Below are 20,652 nucleotides of genomic sequence, written 5' to 3' on the forward strand. Positions count from 1 at the left end.
GGTTTTCCGTGATTTGTAGCTTTCAATTAGCAGTTCAACAGAGTCGAATTTATTAGGTTTTCATGTAACGCTTCCACAAGTATTTACTCAGTTCACGGGATACGCGGCAGGAGTGGGATTCGAGAATTTGTTAGTTGGTTCACGTCTTCGGAGGTTTTTCTCTCCGGGTGCGTTTCTAATGAATCGGAAATTAATAAATCAGGGATATTGGGAAGGAATGGAAACGGATATAATTGATTTCCTCTTGGTTTAGACGGTGTCAGGAGTACGAGGGTGTTAAGAGGTGCGAAGAACGTCGGAATCCTTATGCAGTGTGACGCACTTAAGATGAAGACTCCCTATATTTTAGTCACTATTGAAAGCAGATCATTTGCAATACTTAGCCCAAGTGACAGCCTCAAACCCAGCTCACTGCGTTCATATGAAAAAGACAAATTCTCGATATTTTGCTTCGCGTTGAAAATACCGAAATAATATATTCAAAAAAGTTGCTCAGATATGGATTTTGACCCTACATACCGAATTCCAACGCAAAATTCGAAGTTTAAATTTGATTTCGTAATTTTCATATTCATGTCCAATTTTCAATTAATGTTTCTAAATAAGAAACTACGAAAATAATAAATTCTTTATGATGTTCGAAGAAGAATGAAAAACCTAATATTTATTATGAATAGATACATTTATTTCATTGATTCCGACTGTTTTATGATTTCAGTAGCTTCTTATTCGGAACTTGAATCGTACTTGAAAGCAACTTTATTATGTTGAAATAGGAAATATGTTTTTCCGTTAACCAGCTGTCGCACCCCTACGAACGACAACCCTCAGAAGTCGAAACTTGTGCGAGCTAGAGACTAACGAGGTTTTACCTTTTAACGTGTGATTAAATAACTTATTTCGGTATCAAGGTGAAGAAAAATGTTGAAAATTTGTCCTTTTCGCGGAATCGCAGTAGGTTGGGTTTAATGCTGTCATTCAGGCTGAGTATTGCAAAAAGTGCGGCCCATGAATGTCTACGCCTGTATCAAAAATCAAATAAACGCTTTTAAAAACGACTAAAATACAGAGGTGTGTCACACTGTATATGCTTATCAAATCTCCAGTAATTTTTTTCACTAGCACCCTCCCCTGTAGAGTGGGGAGGGTGAGTGTAGGGCCACAGCACTCAGGCACATGTGACCAATTGTACATCCTCCCGAGAAGATGTCCTCCTAGCCTATCGTCCATCCTGTTCTTTCCAGGAAGGTGGACAGGTCACTGGGAGATATCTCCTTTATATCGACAGGTGTAGGCCAAGCCTCGCCGAACACACACTCTCTTATTGATGCAGTCTTGTGAAAGTGATCCTGGCAAGACAGCATCCTTTGATTCCATCCCATGTGACGTTTGGCTAGTCCAGCTATTGTCGAAGTCATGAAGCCGTAGGTGTCACTGGGTCCTAAAATTTATAGTCCAGCAGTTTCCTTGGCTAAAGAGTCGACAATGCGATTGCCTTTACTCCTGTCTTGCCCTTTAACCCACCTCAGGATATTGTTATTATTTACCAAGACTTTGACTTAATCTTAGTGGCACTCTAGTACTAGCCGTGAGATAACACGTTGTCTGTTCAAGGCTAATAGGGCTTGTCTACTATCAATGCAGATTTTATGTTTTTTCTAGAAATTTCTTTCTTGGTAATTTCTTTTGTGGCGATTGAGCCAGTTCTGTTTGAACTACGCTGGTATTTTTCTCATTCCCCACTTAATCTTTAGGCTTAGTGATCTGGAGTAAACTCCACATCCTGAGCCCTCTGTTTTGAGACGTCGGTATATATGCGTATTGCATTTATAGCATCTGACTCTGTGTTCTGTTTTATTTGTATTTTGTAGGGTTTATTAAACACAAACCTGGGTTCAATTGCATCACTGGTTGCCTGCAGCAGAGGTTGCGCAGTAAGCGCTTCTCGTCATAGGCTAAGCCGCAATTTACCCATTTCTACTTCGAGGTTTACACCAGCCTTCACAATCGTAACATGGCCATTAACGCAACCTTCTTAACGTACAGGTCCAGAAACATTGCTGTATTTTAATAGACAATCATCCGAGATTCCAACAAAGAGGAAAAATTAATCTGAAACTAAAGCGAAATACAGAAAAAAAATGATTTTCTGTTTGTTCGTAACAGAAAGGTTCACTAATCTTCACTGTTCATTGAAAGTGTACAGACTCAAGTGTGAGTTCTTCTAATAGAGATATTTCAAGTGATATACAGAATGTAATTGAAAAAGTATAAAAACTTTTTGTAAAGTTTCATCAGGAAACTAAAAGTAACTAGGTAAGTGTATTATCAGTGTACGACGCGACGTACTAGATACTTATGAACATAGATTTCATACAAATGTGTGGCTTTAGATATACAGTGCTTTACTGTATAACAATTTAGAAAGTTTCAAAGATTTGACTGGTTTTATAGATACATTTCAAAAAAGTAGGTGGAATATGATACAGACTGGTAATATTGTTGATTTTTCTTATAAAATTTATTTCTTTTAATAAATTCTCACACTGTGATAATAGTTAAATTCTACTACTACTATTGTACTACTTTTATGAATTGAATGAAGTGTTTAAAAAAAAATAATGGCAACTTCATTCAAATTAACTGTTAACTGTAACCAAGTTCAATTCAATGCCACAAAAACCCAGACATCGGTTTTTTCCAAGAAGATAATTTCTGCTTCGAGTTTGTTGGGGGTTAAAATGGACACCAATATGTATTGGCACAATCATATCGCTGGAATTGCAAAGGCTGCTTCTCAAAAGCTTGGAACACTGTTCCGAACCAGAAAACTGTACACACGTCAGCAACTTCTGAAGCTTAAGGATTTTTCTGTAGTGCTTGTATTTTGTCCTTAAAAAAAGATTGAAAGACATTATTTATTATGAAAATTCTGACATATGTCATTGATTGATCACTTGCGGTAACTAAAGAAAGTCAACAAGTTCAATTTTCCTGAAGATTCAATTGCTGTCAGCAAAATGTTCGTACCTGTCTCTACACACTGGCGATTGAAAAGTTCCTATTGATTGTTCATCACCCGAGAACATATCTACTCTAACCTAGATGGAACAAATCAATTGAATATCCGAGGATGAAACTCTTTGAAATTTTGAATTGTTAACAATATAATATTTTTCATGAGTAGGTATCAGAAATGTGAGACTTTTTGAAAAAGTGATTCTAACTATTTGGTTATAATTTCGAGAGATCTTTGCTACTACCAACAAAAACGAAGAAATGTCCTTTTTCACAGATATACGCTACAATTTCATTTAAATTATGATTTTCCAAGCATTCAGGTTTCAACCTTTCGAAAATGAAAAGTATGGCAAAATAGCGAATAACAAATTTGGAACTGCTTCTCACATTCTTAATCATTTTCACATAGCTTTCACAGGTTCAAGAGTAACACTCCACTACCTGGAATATTTACTTTGTAGTATATTCAAATTTATTATTAGTAATCCTCCAACCAGCATTCAAATTATTCAAAAAATATTCGTTATCAAGGTTGCAAATATACATAATTACGAGAAATTCTTATCATTATGGAAGTACACTAACCACTATTGCTAATTTCCCTTATACATTAAAACACTGAATATATCATCATGAAAAAAACCTCAGGGTTTTGAAGCATATTCTTAATGACAAGTAGTCTCGCGTGCAAGTTGTAAATTTTACATGACGTGAAATTTTCCCAGATTAACTTCTTTTCTCATAAGTGGTAGCGTAGCTATGTTAGAACATATTGCCATAATAACAATCCATTTAGCATTATGCAATTCCATTCCAGTTATTTTCGATTGATTTAGCCATCAGAATTTCTTTGTGATCCTAATTTACAGAATGTGTACCATCTATAAATAAGATATATTTAGACAATTCTTATATTTTCGTATTGCTAATGATTTGGAAGTTCTACCCAAAAACGAACAACTATTCACAATCAGAGAATTAGAGATAAACTACTTGCCAATCCCAACGGGTCTAGATCCTTCTGGTCGGTAGTTGAAGGTGTAAATAGAATCTTTACAAAATCCACAGTTCTACCACTAACACAAGCGGGTGATTCAATTGCAACAACAGCCATAGAAAATGCAAATCTACTAGCTGAACAATTTGCGTCCCACAGTGGAGTTTCTGGGAAAACCACAACCCACTATCCCCACACGAAAATACACAATGCCGGAAATTACTTTTCGACAGCGTCTAGTCAAGCGAATTTTGAAACAGCTCAATATCAACAAGGCGTCTGGTCCTGATAAAGTGCTCGTCATCGTAATTAAAAAGTGCGCCAATGAACCATTCGCACCAGTATTTTCCAGACTATTCAACCTGTCTTACAAGGAAGAGGTTTTTCCTTCTTGTTGGAAAATTACTCTTGTTCAGCCTATTACCAAAAAAGGCCAAATAACTATAGACCAGTCACTTTGCTATCAGTGATATCAAAAATCATGAAGGAAGCCTTAGACCATCATCATATCCTAAAATATTTGAACAGGTTCAACATCTTGAGCGATCATCAATATGGATTTCAGAACCAAAAATCAACAAGCGACCTTCTATCGTATGTCTCCCATATGTGGACCAGTTGCGCTTGATATTTCTGAGGCCTTTGGCCATGTGTGACATGAGGGTTCGCTTGCCAAACTTCGATACTATGGCTTGTCGAATCTGTTTGTGTATGGCTCCTCAGTTTCCTGAAAGAACGTTCTCTGCAAGTGGCCGTCGATGGATAACTATCGAATACTTTCACCATCAACGCTGGTGTTCCCCAAAGATCCATATTGCCTCCAACCCTCTTTTTATTGTATATCAAGGACTTATTGGAAAAAACCAAGAATCCAATATATTGCTTTGCTGACGACAGCACACTTGTCTCGTCATTCCATTTGGATTCCAGGACATCGGCTACGGAGGCACATCTTCACCTGCAGCAGGAGGTTGTATATCTTAATGAGTATCTAGAGGTGATTTGAAAATGGCGTGAGAGTAACCAGGTTCAATTCAATACCACAAAAATTCAAGCATCGGTTTTCTACAAGAAGATAAATGTCTCCGAACCGGATACAATAATGTCAGGACAGACAATTCCGCTTTCTGCTTCGATAAGTTTGTTGGGGGTTAACATGGACACCAATTAAAAAACTAATTAATATAGTTTATTGTATGATTTTCACAATGAAGGGTTTTATAAAAACCGCGACACATGTTTCGCTAAACAATGGCGTCGTCGTAGTTTTGCGTCACTTACCATACTCCCCAAACCTCTCGCCAACAGACTACCATCTTTTCAAGCACTTCCAATACTTCCTCATCGGTAGAACCTTCATGGACCAGACTTTCTACTTCTCCATCTACAGATGAAGAAATAGAAAATCAAAGGCATTTTTCAAAAAAACCCTGCACATATGCCCATCCAAAATACCAAAAGCTTCTACATCAATACATACAAGGTGCGGTAATTCCTGGTTTAAAAAATTTAATTCATCAATGGACACTCTTCACAAAGATCTACAAGGTAATTAGTCACTCTTGAATTTTGAATACATTTCTTTCAGCAAGTTTTCTCCAACTTTAGCTATTTCAGTTATTTAGACGAAAAGCTGTTGGCAAATGTTTTGTCGTTATGATTCTGAAATTTCCGAACGATGCTTATCTAGAAGGCTATTTATAAGCCACAGCATCCTTAATTGTTAGGCATATTCAAGTGGGTGTATCGTGAGAACATGTTTTTGCGGAAAATGGTAACAATCGTTCGTGAAATACTGGAGTTGTTTTTAAACACACAGCCAAAATAATTGCAAACACAAAACGATGAACGATGCCAAATCTTCTCGAGTGATGTAAATAGTTAAATGGAAATTATGTTTACGTCTTATTTCTTCTCTCAACTTCATTGCTCGATTTCACGAGCTACTACAAACAGTGGGTATTTATACTGTTTACATGCTATTTCAGTTGATGCGATAAACAGATAGGTAGCTGAACCCGTTTCTTGATACCTTTATGGAAAAACAGAGGAAGATATGTTACAATAATTACGGATTACTTGCAATTTGTTATAATAACATTTTCCATTCACTTTACACCTCAATATTTTATTTAAGGTTTATAAGCTTTGTCAACAATATAAGTTTCCAGGCGGGAGTGGTTTAATTACTATCTTCAAGATAATCTCCCAACTCCGAAATTCTTTATTTTATATTGCAATGAATACTCGATTCAAATCTGACTAGATTTTCAAATTTCAGGACTTATTTCACTCTTTACGAATATAGCAGATAACCAATTTAGAAGCCTTAGACGTAACAAATTGGGTTTTCTATCGACATTAACGTATAACAAAGATTACACACTTGTTTTTTCAATGGAAATAATTGAATTGACATTTGCAGTTGTACGAGTCTTTTTGTTTCTGAATTATTGACCGAATTCATGTCTGTCATATTATACAAATACAATTATACTGTAAACAAAAAGTAGGTATCTAAATGAGTATATTTTCAACATTTGATAAATCAAAGTACACACGTATAATCACGTGGGCCGAAATATAGAAGAGAGTGATCCACTAGTGCAAATCACTCAGCTACCTAGCTGAACTTAGAATTAGTAACAACGCTATTAAATACTTCAGCTGAGGTACTAGGCACATGTGCGTTTATAATTTTAAATATTTTCTTATATTTTCTCAATACGTTTTATTGATTCATGTAATGATTGTGCCTCTTATTGTTTTATCTTAAGGTAAATCTTGAATATTACTATCATTAATAAAGCGTGTTTTTATAGAGGTATGGAACTTTAAGTTGCAATAAAACAACGATGGATTATTCGATTGACATGAATTTTATTTATCCGAAAGATAATCTTGTGGCATTACATTTTAAATATGATTTCTGGCATATGACCGCCACGGCTGGCGCGGATGTAGTCCAATCTGGACGTCCAATTTTCGATGACTTTTTCCAACATTTGTGGCCGTATATCGGCAATAACACGGCGAATGTTGTCTTCCAAATGGTCAAGCGTTTGTGGTTTATCCGCATAGACCAATGACTTTACATAGCCCCACAGAAAGTAGTCTAGCGGTGTTAAATTACAAGATCTTGGAGGCCAATTCACAGGTCCAAAACGTGAAATTAGGCGGTCACCAAACGTGTCTTTCAATAAATCTATTGTGGCACGAGCTGTGTGGCATGTTGCACCGTCTTGTTGAAACCACATCTCCTGGACATCATGGTTATTCAATTCAGGAATGAAAAAGTTAGTAATCATGGCTCTATACCGATCACCATTGACTGTAACGTTCTGGCCACCATCGTTTTTGAAAAAGTACGGACCAATGATTCCACCAGCCCATAAAGCGCACCAAACAGTCAGTTTTTGTGGATGTAACGGTGTTTTGACATACACTTGAGGATTACCTTTACTCCAAATGCGACAGTTTTGTTTGTTGACGTAGCCATTCAACCAGAAGTGCGCTTCATCGCTAAACAAAATTTGCTTATGAAAATTGGGAACAACGGTAATCTCGTTTTGGGCCCATTCGACGAATCTACGCCTTACTTGATGATCGTTTGGCTTCAATTCTTGCACGAGTTGGATTTTGTAAGCACGCAAACCAAGATCCTTCCGCAAAATCTTCCATAAAGTGGATGGACACAGATCCAATTCCTGTGCTCGATGGCGGATGGACTCCTCCGGGTCTTCCCCAATGCTACGCTGTACAGCAGCAAGAGCTTCTTCAGTACGCACCGTACGGCGTCTCTGGGGATGCGAGTTATCAATAAGAGTAAACGTGGTGCGAAAACGTTCCATGGTTAATCGAATTAACTGCTCTGATGGACGATTTTGTCGACGATAAAATGGACGTAGTGCGCGATACGTTTTCGGCACAGAACCATTATTTTCGAAATAAAATGGCACTATTTGCAAGCGTTGTTCAGGCGTGAGTCTATTCATGATGAATTGCCAAACCAAACTAAGAATAAATCACTTGACAGCTGTTAAATCGGTCGCCATCTTGAAAAGTAATGCTAACTTAAAGTTCTATACCTCTATAAAAAACACCCTTTACCTTTCGTAGCTTTTTCCTGAAGATGATAATTAATTTTATCGAAAAATTGAAATAATTTGTGTTATGAGAGTACACTGGCAAGTGTGATCTTACCCAAACATCGTGATAATGTCAAAAACGAACGTATGTGGGATATAACACTTTAGCAATGAAGAAAGGTTGATGCAGCTGAGCTTTCCTGAATTATATACGTATACATACAATTCAGCAAAATTAAACATCAGTTGATGCTGTAAAATTTTGCTATTAAATGATACCGATTTGAAAATCAAATAGAAATCTGTAGAAAATTAACCAAGAGTAGATGTGTTATGAGTATACTCAAAAAAGTAATATCCCATTACGCTACTATGGTCTAGTGCATTGTACAACAAAAAAAAACTTTTGAAAGTTATGAATTATACCCACAAAAATATCAATAAATACATTATCCATTCACAAAGTTATTACCAAGAACAAGGTGACAAAGATATGTTACTTCAAGCAAACAAAACAGCAATCAGAACTACCTTCTCATAAAAAGCTTAATCTGTATTGTTTTTTATTACGTATTGTATTATGCTTGTATGTCTATTTGTATTATGTTCCTAGTGTTTATTTTCAATATTGTAATATTTTAGCGTGCCCGCATTCCTGCTTCGAAAATATTTAGTATCTATCTGAATGTAAACTCAACTTTACTCATAGTTTAAAAAACGCTATTGTTATTGCGGACTTTCTCAAAGGTATACAATAAACTCAAATAATCAACAATGTTAACCCGTATACACCACTGTAGGACATAACAGATGGTCCTCAAAGACTTTATTACCTATATTTTGTTTACCTGTGACAACGTGGGTACGCTAATCTGAAAACCGGCGAATGGACTAGGTCGATTTGGACATTATCAGGTTATATCCGCAAGGCTTATGCTTATGAATTTATAAGGATTCAGAATAATTGAGTTTCCAACCCGTTCAGATTTGATAACTTGTGGTTGCATTCCAAGGAATGGTTTGAAAACGTCGAATCATTTTTTCTCAGTCTGAAGAACCTTTAATTTTCAGCATACCGTTTTGAGAAATTTCGGCAACATTGTCTCCCACATAAACACTATTAGACTCCGGCAAAGATAAAGTGGACAAGATGGATAAATCTCTCAAGACGGTATGCTGAACATGAAATCTCCTTCAGACTAGGTAAAAATGATTCGACGTTTTCAAACTATTCCTTGGGATGCAACCACAAGTTCCTGAATCTAAACGATACGGAAGTTTTGCATTATGCAAACAAGGGTTGGAAACTCAATGATTTGGAATTATTGAAAATCCATAAGCATAAGAATTGCGGATGTAACCTGTTAAATGACCAAATCGACCTAGTCTATATGCCGGTTTCCTGATTAGCGTACCCACGTTGTCACAGGTAAACAAAATTCAGGTAATAAAGTCATTGAGCACTGTTGATTAATAACATTGTTGATTATTTCAGTTTATTGTATACGTTTGAAAATGTCCTTATAGGACGAAACTGCAGTAACGTTAGTTACGAATACAAGTGGTAAAAAAGGTCTCATTTCTCTATCATCCTAGATATAATTTCTCTATCATTTTTCATGATAGAGAAATTATATCTAGGAATGCTTGTGTTTTTAACTATCCAACTTACTTACTCTAAATGAATATAATGAAGCGATTTCACAACTGCTAGTTTCTTTCGATTGGGTTTGGAATATGCACTACTCATTATGATAAGATTCTTTCAATTTTTCTCAGAAAGTATTCATTTTCCGCTTGATAGCAAATCAGTGAACGATTATATATTCAATTTATTTATTAACATAATTTCGAGATACGAACAGGGCAAGCCCCAAATCAGAATCTGTGATTTTACAAAAAAATGTCACACCTAAAATAATATTTAATTTAGATACACCATCAACTACAAAAAAGGAAACATCAAATTTGTTTGATATCGTAAATAAACAGTGTAAATAGTTCGCATACGTCAAATGGGATAAATAGAAATATAAATTGAAATCAATGTAATACAATACAGTCTATAAGCAACTCGTAGTATCTCGAGAAATGAAGACCTACGTAGAAATACATAAATATTGTTATAGAAAAATATATCTATCATAAGACAAGTGAGTTGATAAGTCGAAATAATTAAAATATTCTTCGAATGTATAAAAGACATTTTGTAAAAGAATATTCTCAATTTTCACTTTAAAAGTGTTATTACTCATGTCCAAAGTCTGTAACTCATATGGAAACAAGTTAAAAAAATTTAAAGATATATAAATAAGATTTCTGCGATTTACATAATCTATATTTGGGTAACCTTACATTCGTTTTAGCTCCTGCTTAGTCACTTTATTTTCACTGACATAATACAGACATTCATATTATAAAGCAAGATCGCTGAGTTGATATACGGAGATTTTTGAAAAGAGGTTTATCTACAATGATCGGCGTGTTTAGGATGTGCCATAACTCTGACGATTTTTTTAATAATTTAAATATTATATCTAGATGACATGATGAACCCCATACTACCAGTGCATATGTCATTATGCTGTGATAAATGGCGAAATAAGCTACTCTTAAACAATCCATTGTTAAATTGTGTTTTATATGCATATCAATATCCTCAATGATATTTCATGTCGTTTTGGGACCAAGAAAAATTTCCACTTAATTTCCATTTAATTTCGACTAAGAAATTACCAGTTTCAAATAAAGCATAATAAAATAGTTCAAAGCACAGTTTGTTCTTCTGAAAGGGATGTTGTTTGTCCTAGTTCTAGTTTACATTCTGAAAATGCAGATACGAAACTTATTTTGAACTATTGGTTGTATGTAGAAATATATTGAGGATTCCAAACACGTCACTTCCACAAGTGCTTTTCGATATACTATTACTTACACATTTAACTAGAGAAAAATATTCAGACGTTTTCATGATACATCCAGGAAACTCAGAGCAGGAATCTGGTAAGAAATTAAAGTGACCATTTCGACATAAGTATTTAATGTGATCAGAAAATCTCCAATTTTATCTAGCTTCTTCAAGTTATCATCTTCTAAAAACTAGTGAATAGTTCACGGCATTGAAATTTCATGTCAAACTGATATAGTTACATTTTAAATGACTTTAAAATCTGTTTTAAAAAAATCTATTTTTACGTTATTCAGTCATGAAACAGTCCATGGTCTTCATTAAAGGTAATTAAATTATCCAAACCTTTCTTTTCTTCTGCAATTTCTACACCATGCGGTTTTTTGAAATTCTTTCAGGTCATTATTATACAGCAGAAAGCATATATTTATATTATTGATGAAGATGGTGCAATTCAATACATTTCGAAACAAAAAACACAAAAACAATGATAAACACCTATCATTTTTTTCAGCACAATGACAATCAAATCAGCTGTTTTGGAAAATAATCAGTTTGACCTACTTCAGTCAACAGATATACCGCAACACAGCATCACAACACCAAGGTAAGCAACAGAAAAAAAAAGCTTCTTACCATTTCGTAGGCGTATTTTTCCGGCGAAGTGGCAATTGGAGGGTTGTCAAAGTAGTTGATTTCGGTAAAACGGTTGACAATCAATGTACTCGGGGCGGTCAGATGATGATTATTGTACATGTGCGGGGCACATTGGCCGCAAGGACAGGGTACAGGAGCAGGAGCGTATGCCGGAGGGATCTCGGGACAAGGTACGACAGGACACAGGGGTACTACGTAGGGATATTGGCCGGGAGCGTTAAAAAAGTACGTCGTGATTGATTGAATCGCGGAGCGCGACAGATAAACGTCTACACGAATCTAAGAAAGTGCCGAGAAGAATATTTTTAAGCTTTTCCACCGCGCGTTGGATTGTCTTTCGAGAGATTGTCTTCTAGAGATTATTGGAATTTTTGGTATCCTTTGCTATATTGCACGATTGTCTCCGTAAAGTTAATGATTATCAATTACACTTACAGCCTAGCAATAAATATCAATTATTTTGATTGTAATAAATATATAACTGAGCGATATAAACTTTGATTTTACGTAAAATATATTATATTCCTTAACATTAAGTACTTTAACCTACAGATATGTTCTTCACACGAATTACTCTAAGAGTACACTACTGATTCAAATAAATAGCTTTGAGAATTACGCTAATACTGAACAATTTTTTGCACACAACCCTTTATTGGTCAAGGAGAAACGGAGATTGTCAAGATATGTTTTTAATTGAAACTTGTAGGTACGTGTGCCTTTCAAAGATAGTACTGCTTCCGGATTATATATACACAAAGTATATGATTGTCCACTAAGGATATTGACTTTTCGAGTGACTGGGGCACAAACTTATATTGCACTGGGCCCTTTTATTACTTTCTTTTAGCCTAAATAGGACGGTCTGAAACGGTCAACGTAGTTGACAAAACTATAGTCTAAACACTTATTACCTTATGTTAACACTTATGATGATTGTCGTTAAATTCTTGGACAAGACTCGACACGTCTTTGCCTTAAAAACGTCGGAACGAAAAAATTTTGTACTCAAAAAGGAACGTTTCACACAGATACGGGTGCGATATATTACAAGTATATGTATTACAATTTTTTGCGGTGATGCGTAGGGTAAACCGTGCTGAACACACTGAGAGAAGAAAAAAGACGACAGGCAAAGGCGATATCAGTGAGAGAAGTGTCACACGACCGGTAATGGAGAGATTTTTGGACTTGGGTTAAAAGTGGTGAGTATAAGTTCGTAGGAAGTGTTAGACTGTAGAAATTAGACCGCCGCACACTAAGCGAATTGGGCCCGGACTGTGGCAGAGACTTCGAACTCCGCTTTCCGGTAGTGGAGCGAGCCACGCGCGCGCACGCGTACCACGCCGGTTTTTGCCCCTATCACCCCCACCAAGGCGACCGTCAATACAACCTGATGCATGCGGGCATGCGACGTTGCCAAACGAACTTAATCGAATGGCAATGTACTTACGATTCACGTTCAGGTGATAATTCTGGGTGTTAGTACAGTGAAATTAGTTCTAAAATGAGTAGAACCGCAGAACATGGATTGAAGCCCGCGTGCTTCATGCAGTCCTAAACAAACTGAAGTGCTTCCCATCAAAACTAACAAGAACGATAGTTATAACTCACAAGGTCTCTTATGATTTTACATGTAGACAGGAAGTTTCATCTTCAGAAAAATGTGAAAAATTTTAGAATGAAATCGACAGAGGTTGTAGTTGTTCGAATGAAAAGAGTGATAATCATAAAGTGAGAATTATATTGGTGCATTTTATCGTTGAATGATTAAGAAGCATCTACAGGTGATGTGGTGCGGATGATACTGATATTTCATTGATGAAAGGCCAAAATAAATATTAGGGTGTGTGTATCTGTGCCGCAAGTGTTACTTTGAGCCCAATCAATTTCACACTAACGAGATACCTTCGAGATACCAGAAGCTCTCTAATCGTAGAAAGCTTTGTCACGACAATTCAGGACTCTGCTATGATGGACCTTCTTTTCCTAGCTACTTGTGGGGCCTTTTATGGATATGAAGAAACCAAATATTATGTATGACGGAATTGACCGATACTTGATGAAAATCCATAACTAACGTATTCAAAAAACAATTCATTGTGAGATTTTCACTGAACAGTTTTACAAAAACGCAACACGTGTTTCATCATACAATGCCTTCTTCAGGTGTGGCTTTACTAAATAATCCAACCCTGAAACTACAGAGGAAATGGAAAAGATATTCTCAGTTCCTAAACTCTTGATTTTGTTGATAAACCTAGGAGATTGGGAAGCAAATTATCGCCTCTTCAAGAGCAGAGTATATTATGAATCTGCTTCAAGCCAAATTCTTGAGATGCAGAAGTAGAGTCTGCATCATGAGAAGAAATAAACTTCACCTTAGAAGGTCAGCATATTCAAATGAAATTCACACGAGCAGAAAGTGAAAAGAAATGTGATTGTCGTCGATATTATATTTTGCCATATTCCAATTATTTTGCGTCTTCAAGACTCATTTATACTGATACTATTCAAGTAACAACTCATTATGAGATTTTCACCGAACAGTTTACAAAACCGTAACACTCGTTTTACAATAGCTTTCAATATTAACTGACACTTTCTATATCGTGCTTTTATAAAATAGGATCTACCCTAATTATAAATTGCATAGTTACAAAACAAATTTGATGAAGAGAAATTATTCAAATTTATTTCGTCATTGAGCAATAGTTTCGAATTCCTCAATCTACTGATTCATAAGCATATCACAAAATAGAGCTTCGAACCTTCCTTTTCCAAATGCAATAACTTCATAACAAAGGTTGAATTTATGCTCAAAAGAAAGATTATAAATATTGAATTATTGATTTAACTCAAAAGAATTATTCTGTTATTTTATACTGTTGGGGAACGTTTTCCCACTTTATTTTTTTCAATACATTTACTCCAATTTTTTGTTCTGTAAGTTACGTTCAAACCTTTGTTTTTCAAAAAACCTGCCGCGATTTTGTGAAGTGTTGAGTGAAAATCTCACATTCATATGTTAAATGTAATAATTAATTCTTATCAATTATTCACCAGTTTTATCACAACTTATAGAAATTCATAACTTATTTTTTTTTATTTAATTCTATTAAAAAAAGAGATTTTAGAAATAAGAACTTACAATACAATTGATTGATCAATAACGATTATTTCTAGGTAGGTAAGAGAATTTTAGGAACAATAAGTGGTTGAGAAAATTTTCATGTAGAAACTTATTGTCAGTCGTTTAATGGGAAATTCGACAACACACTTCGACATTATTAAGTTCATAATATTTGGTTAAAAGTAGAATGAAGAACTTGAAATTTATAGCTATTATGTAAGGATTTGGATGATATCATCTGAGGATTTCGGAAAACTTCACTAAAGGTACCTACATGGAGCATTTACCAATACTTTGAATTATTAGGAAATAATGAACTTACAAAATCGATTGAGCAGTTTTTGAGTTCATTCATTTCAAAGAAACACAGTCAGTCCAGGCATACATACAAATTTTGTTTTCTCTTCATAATAGTACTTTTGATTTATAATATCAGTTAAGACAATATCAACAAATTCGAATCTCAAGAAATTCCGATATAAATAGAAGATATACAAGAAATTATTTTTTCTGCATCTAACAGTAACTGAAATATGAAAGCTGACGAACTGGCGATATGGAAAAACAAACCAATCCAAAACATTTCTCATTGCTATGTTCACACAAGTTTTCCACGAAAGCTCGTCCTGCAACACTCCGAGTAACATTATCCATCCTCTGACGTCTGGCAACGCCGCGTACACGGTGCACAGGTAGACAAGGTGGAAGAAGCGGCGCGTGAAACAGAAGAGAACGCTGATGCATGGCCAACTAGTTGCTCCAGATGCTGTTTCGGCATGTACGGGAGGTAGAACATCAGGCGCCGCCCCTGATTTGGACGGACACGCGCGCGTTTTTGTTTTGCATGGGGCCACACCGCTCGCGCCACCAGTGATCCTTTTTTGCGTCCCGTTTTCGGACCAGATTACTACACAGGTAATTTTTGATAAGGTCTTCGACATGCGGGCTAGTTAGGATGTGTCACAGGGAGAAGAGGGGGTGTGGTTCCGCGTTTTAAGTAATTTCAATAATGAATTGTTCGCCGCTAGATTTAGAAGACTAGATTTTTTTGTGAAAATGTGCAGTAAGTACATTATAAACTTAAAACATATAACAAACATGCCGGTCATAACAACTTGGAAGAGAAAAAGAGGTAGGAGTGATATAATTTGTTGATTAGAATACCTACCGATGTCGATGTTGAGATTGTTAAACAAATGTGTTTTTGTTTGTCTCAGGGACTCATTTGCATTTTTCCTTCCATCTTTTCATGACATCAATTCTAAAAATCTTGTTCCGTGTATAAGTTCCTAGTTGGATGTTTGTCATATTCTACTGGAAATAATTTGAATTGTACATGAATTTCTGCAGCTAAGGTCTCCGTTACGCAGCCCTATTTTGTTCAATTCCTGATATATTGAACCAATTTTTCAGTTCTTTCGTCAGACTTTTCTATTATAAATGTTTTCCCGTGCGTGTTGTTGATATTTTCCCAGTACTCTTAACGACACTAACTTGCACTGACGAGAGGCCAAATAGCCCGAAACCGGTCTACAAGTGTGCCCATTCCAATAATTGAAAATCGATTCCGGCAGTCGTATCGACAATAACATATCAGGAATTGCTTCTATGTGAAGAATCCTGCACCGACACCTGTCGGATATAAGCCAACGCCCTTCGGGATATTAGCCAGGGGAGTGGTTGTTTTCTGATAGGTGTCAATCCATTAACCTACAGTTCAGATGAATTGAGACTGGCATAAACGAATTGTTTTTTTAGATAATTCGATACCATTTTGGTAAACCACAGATGATTCAAGGCCTTATATGGAGCTGATGAACCGTATCATCATCATGTTTTTCATTGTTATTTCTATGTATCCAGGCTATCAGTATATGAGCAATTAATTATAATCTGACAGTCTCTTCAATTTTTCAAGGCATCGACAGATCGGTTTCGATGTCACTCTTGAGTTCAATGATGCAGTGTCGCTAAATCAATTAAACGTTGATAAACGGTAAATCCGGAACCTCTAGTGAAGAATAAATCCAACACATGCACTTCTACCAATCAACGAAAATGCGCATTTTATTAAACAAGTTGACGTCTTCAGGAGATTCTGTTTTCTTCATCTCCTGGTAAAACGCACATAGAGAAGAGTATTGCATTTCTGGTGATTGGGAAAAGGACTTGTTTTGGAACTGAGTGATATGTAATTTGAAGAAGAACTTTATTTATTTAGTAGGAAATGTCCTAATGTAAAAATAAAAAAATAGCTATACAAACATGTTTCTAGACTGATAGTTATATAATAAAAAGAAAAGAAAGACAAATACTGAAAAATAAAATAATGCACTTGAAGTATATAAATTTGTGTGAACCAGATTGATTATGGTGACATTCTGGTGATTTATAGTGACTGGATATGTTTACTGATCCTCGTTTCAAATACATAAATGGTATTAGATTGCTTGATGTCTTGTGGTAGCTTATTGAACTATAGAGTCCTTTATAGAATAGCGATTTCATTGAGTTTGCCATTTTTCAATTAGGGAGATGAAACATATTATTTCCTCTAGTAGTATAGTTATGTATTTGGGAGTTAATCGTAGTAAATTCACTTAGATAATCTGGAAGTAGCTTATGTAATATCTTATGAATAAAAATCATTGTTAATTTATAAAATCTGTTTTTCACCGATACCCACTGCAAACAATCTAACATCGCTGCAATGCTGGTAAAACGATTACACTTCAGTATTATTCTCATACTGCGATTTTACAGCTTTTGTAGTTGTGAAATTTTATTAGAATGAAGGGAGTATGGTAAGCTACCACAATAATCAAAGTGGGGCTGGATAATTGTGTTATATACTGTAGTTTTGGAGTATGTTGAAAGACATGACGAAATTCTAGCGAAGAAGTAAAGTTTCTTACTAATTTTTTCACTTATGTAGAAAACATGTTCATGCAATAATAGGCTATTATCAAGAATGAATCCAAGATATTTGAAGTGGTTTATGAATTCAATGTTATTGTTATCTATTTCCAGATTGAGTTGGTTTCAGTTGATGTTTTTATATTTAAAGGGCGTGGTTAGGATCATTGCCTTACATTTTGTCACATTGAGTTTCATTTTGTTAATATTGAAATATACTTGTAGTTTTGATAGGGAATCGTTCATCTTGTTGATAGTGCCATACAGAGCATTGCATGAGATTGACAGTAACGTGTCATTTGCAAATAAATTGAGAAAATCACAGTCATGATAGTATTGTACATCACTGATATAGCATAGGAATAATAAAGGACCCAAGACACTTCCCTGTGGTACACCGAAGTTATTGGTGATGGGGGCCGATAATACATTTTCCTCTTTAGTGATCTGTTTGCGATCTGGTAGGTAGTTTCTGATCTATTTCAATGCAGTGCCTTAGATGTCTATGGCTTTCAACTTATTAATCAGTATTTGGCGATCAATCGTTTCAAAAGTCGAAGAAAACTGCAACTACATAATCACCACTATCAATTGATTTTTTCCATTTTGTTATGGTTAACTGTAGTGATGCTTCGCATGAATGATTCTGTCTAAAGCCTGATTGATAAGTCATTAACAAATCATTTTGGTTTAGATAATCAAGTAGTTATTGGTAAACAACTATCTCCAGCACTTTTTCTATACCAGGTTATGTATTGATTGGTCAGAACTCCCATGCTTTGCTAGTGTTTGTCATAAAATAGTAAGATATTGATAAAGTGTAATAATATATGACCAATAACTCCAAAGGTCTGTTTTATGAATTTAATGTCAATGATTTCACTAGCAGTCTTATTCTCCAGTTCATGTATAATTGTGGAAAGCTCGGGTAATTGAATTTGTTTGAATTCAGAAAAGTGACTGTTAACAGTAGTAAGGCTATTCCATTTTGGGGCCTTTTCAATTGAGTTCAATATTTCTTCAATACTTTTAACAAAATACGTATTGAATAATTCAGCAATAATTCAGCACCATGGCATTGAAATTGTATTCCACTATCAAAACAAGGGACTTCAGATTTTGTATCAACCAAAGATTTTAGAGTTTTCCACATTGCTTTGGGATTATTCTTGTTGAGATCTACTTTATCATAGAAATACTGTTGTTTTTTTACTCTTAATAAGTTAACACACTCATTTCTCAATATTTTGTATTGTTGCCAGTTGACATCAGACTTGTTAGTTTTGAATGTCCTGTATGCTATGTCTCTTTTTTTCCTTTTACCTCTTATCTCTCCACGTCCATATTTCCAATTACCATAAGAGACAAATACTTGTATACAAAATACTTCAATAATACTTAATAAAGGTTAACTGCGTCTCACCGACATACTTTGCGAAAACTATATTTATCATCATTTGAAATGCTGAAAAATTTCAAACATATCATGTATATAAAGTTCAATACGTTCAAAATTATCCCCTACACTAATGTCACATTACTTACATCTCGGGTTCAGTCCAAATGATTAGTTCTAAACATCTAAATAAGAGAAACAGGAAAATCATTGAACTTTTTGAATATCTAGTATATTTATTTATTCATAGCTAGCGCAAAAAATAGTCTACTTGAAACTACCGAAAAAAGGAGAAAAAATCATCAGATAACACTTTTCCGTGAGACTTTCACTAGACAGTTTACAAAACCGCAACACGTGTTTCGCTATACAATAGCTCTATTGAGAGTTTGAAAACGCTTGAAAAAAGCTATTGTATAGCGAAACACGTGTTGCGGTTTTGTGAACTGTCTAGTGTAAATCTCACAATAAATTTTTACTTGAATAAGTTATGGATTTTCATGAAGTGTCGGCCAATTCCATCACGAATATTTATACATTATTTGTATCTAAACATGGAATTCATTGTTTAGAAAAATAGGAGCGTGACAATCTATGGTTTGTGGGGCTTTTCGAGCTGATGTTAAATAAATGTATTTCGTATCCATACCAAGATCATTGACTGAATGATTACGAAATATCCAGACATACTTGCTTTAATAATCAAAGTTGCTACCAATAATGACTAACGACTTCCTCTATATCGAACAAAAAAGTTGATCTTGTTCCAAGCCGGCGTTTTTATAATCATCCTGTATCGAGTTCATTAGCCGCCCGATCTTAGACTCTAAGCCGTCTCATTAGCTAAAAATCATTGCTACATTCTCAACCGGCAATTAACATTGTCTCGCATAGCACTGTAATTTTTTACGTCTGTTGACCTCAGCCGTTTGTTTTTAATATCGCGTTCTCTTGCATAATCTGTTACGACTTCCGACTCAATAATATCAGAATTGCTAATGAAGTTTCTACTGTATGCGAAGAATTTTTATGGAGAATAAGATAGTTCATTTCCACTTTTTTTTTTTCAGGATTCTTATTTGTAACGCATGATGACGATCTAATTCTTACCGGTACCAAAATGGTGAATTGCCGAAGGAATTGCTACCAACCTGAAACAAACAAAAGTAAATGTTAATAAAAAGTGGTAAAGACATATTGAATATAAAAGATTAGCACAAAAAGAGTCAGTAAATCGAATCAGATGTATTTCATAATGTTCTCAAATAGTCATTATCAAACAAGAATAATCTGTTCAGTAAACAAGGCAGGGTTGTACGTGCCTTGGGTTTTAACTTCCCTGCACAACAATCACCACTGACCATATTCTATTATAAAACGAATCGGTTTCATACTTCATGTTCTAGCAGTTTTTAAAACTGAAAAATGAACCAACGATTTATGCTGGCTCAAATGAAACCAGTATACGAAAAACACGAATTAAAGACAGGCTATAAAAACAACTATCTTTTAGATGATTTGATTTATAGCCGGTCT

At 35.1% G+C, this 20,652-nt stretch overlaps 1 protein-coding gene across 10 annotated transcripts in view; it reads right to left on the minus strand.

Moving 5' to 3' along the window:
* heph (polypyrimidine tract-binding protein 1 heph) overlaps window positions 1-20,652 on the minus strand; it is an 862,450-nt gene that overhangs the window by 251,940 nt on the left and 589,858 nt on the right. Inside the window, exon 1 of one of the 10 annotated variants that reach the window (XM_074175759.1) lies at window positions 11,651-12,573. The exons of the other annotated variants lie outside the window; for them this stretch is intronic. Within the exon in view, the coding sequence (XP_074031860.1) occupies window positions 11,651-11,770 (120 nt within the window). The 5' untranslated portion in view covers window positions 11,771-12,573. Of the gene's footprint in view, window positions 1-11,650; window positions 12,574-20,652 lie in introns of those variants that run through there. 10 annotated transcript variants of the gene reach the window in all.

This window comes from Leptinotarsa decemlineata, unplaced genomic scaffold (assembly GCF_025532065.1).
Source record: "Leptinotarsa decemlineata unplaced genomic scaffold, Ldec_3_MD MMD2_tig00001064_RagTag_RagTag, whole genome shotgun sequence".
Lineage (NCBI taxonomy): Eukaryota > Metazoa > Arthropoda > Insecta > Coleoptera > Chrysomelidae > Leptinotarsa > Leptinotarsa decemlineata.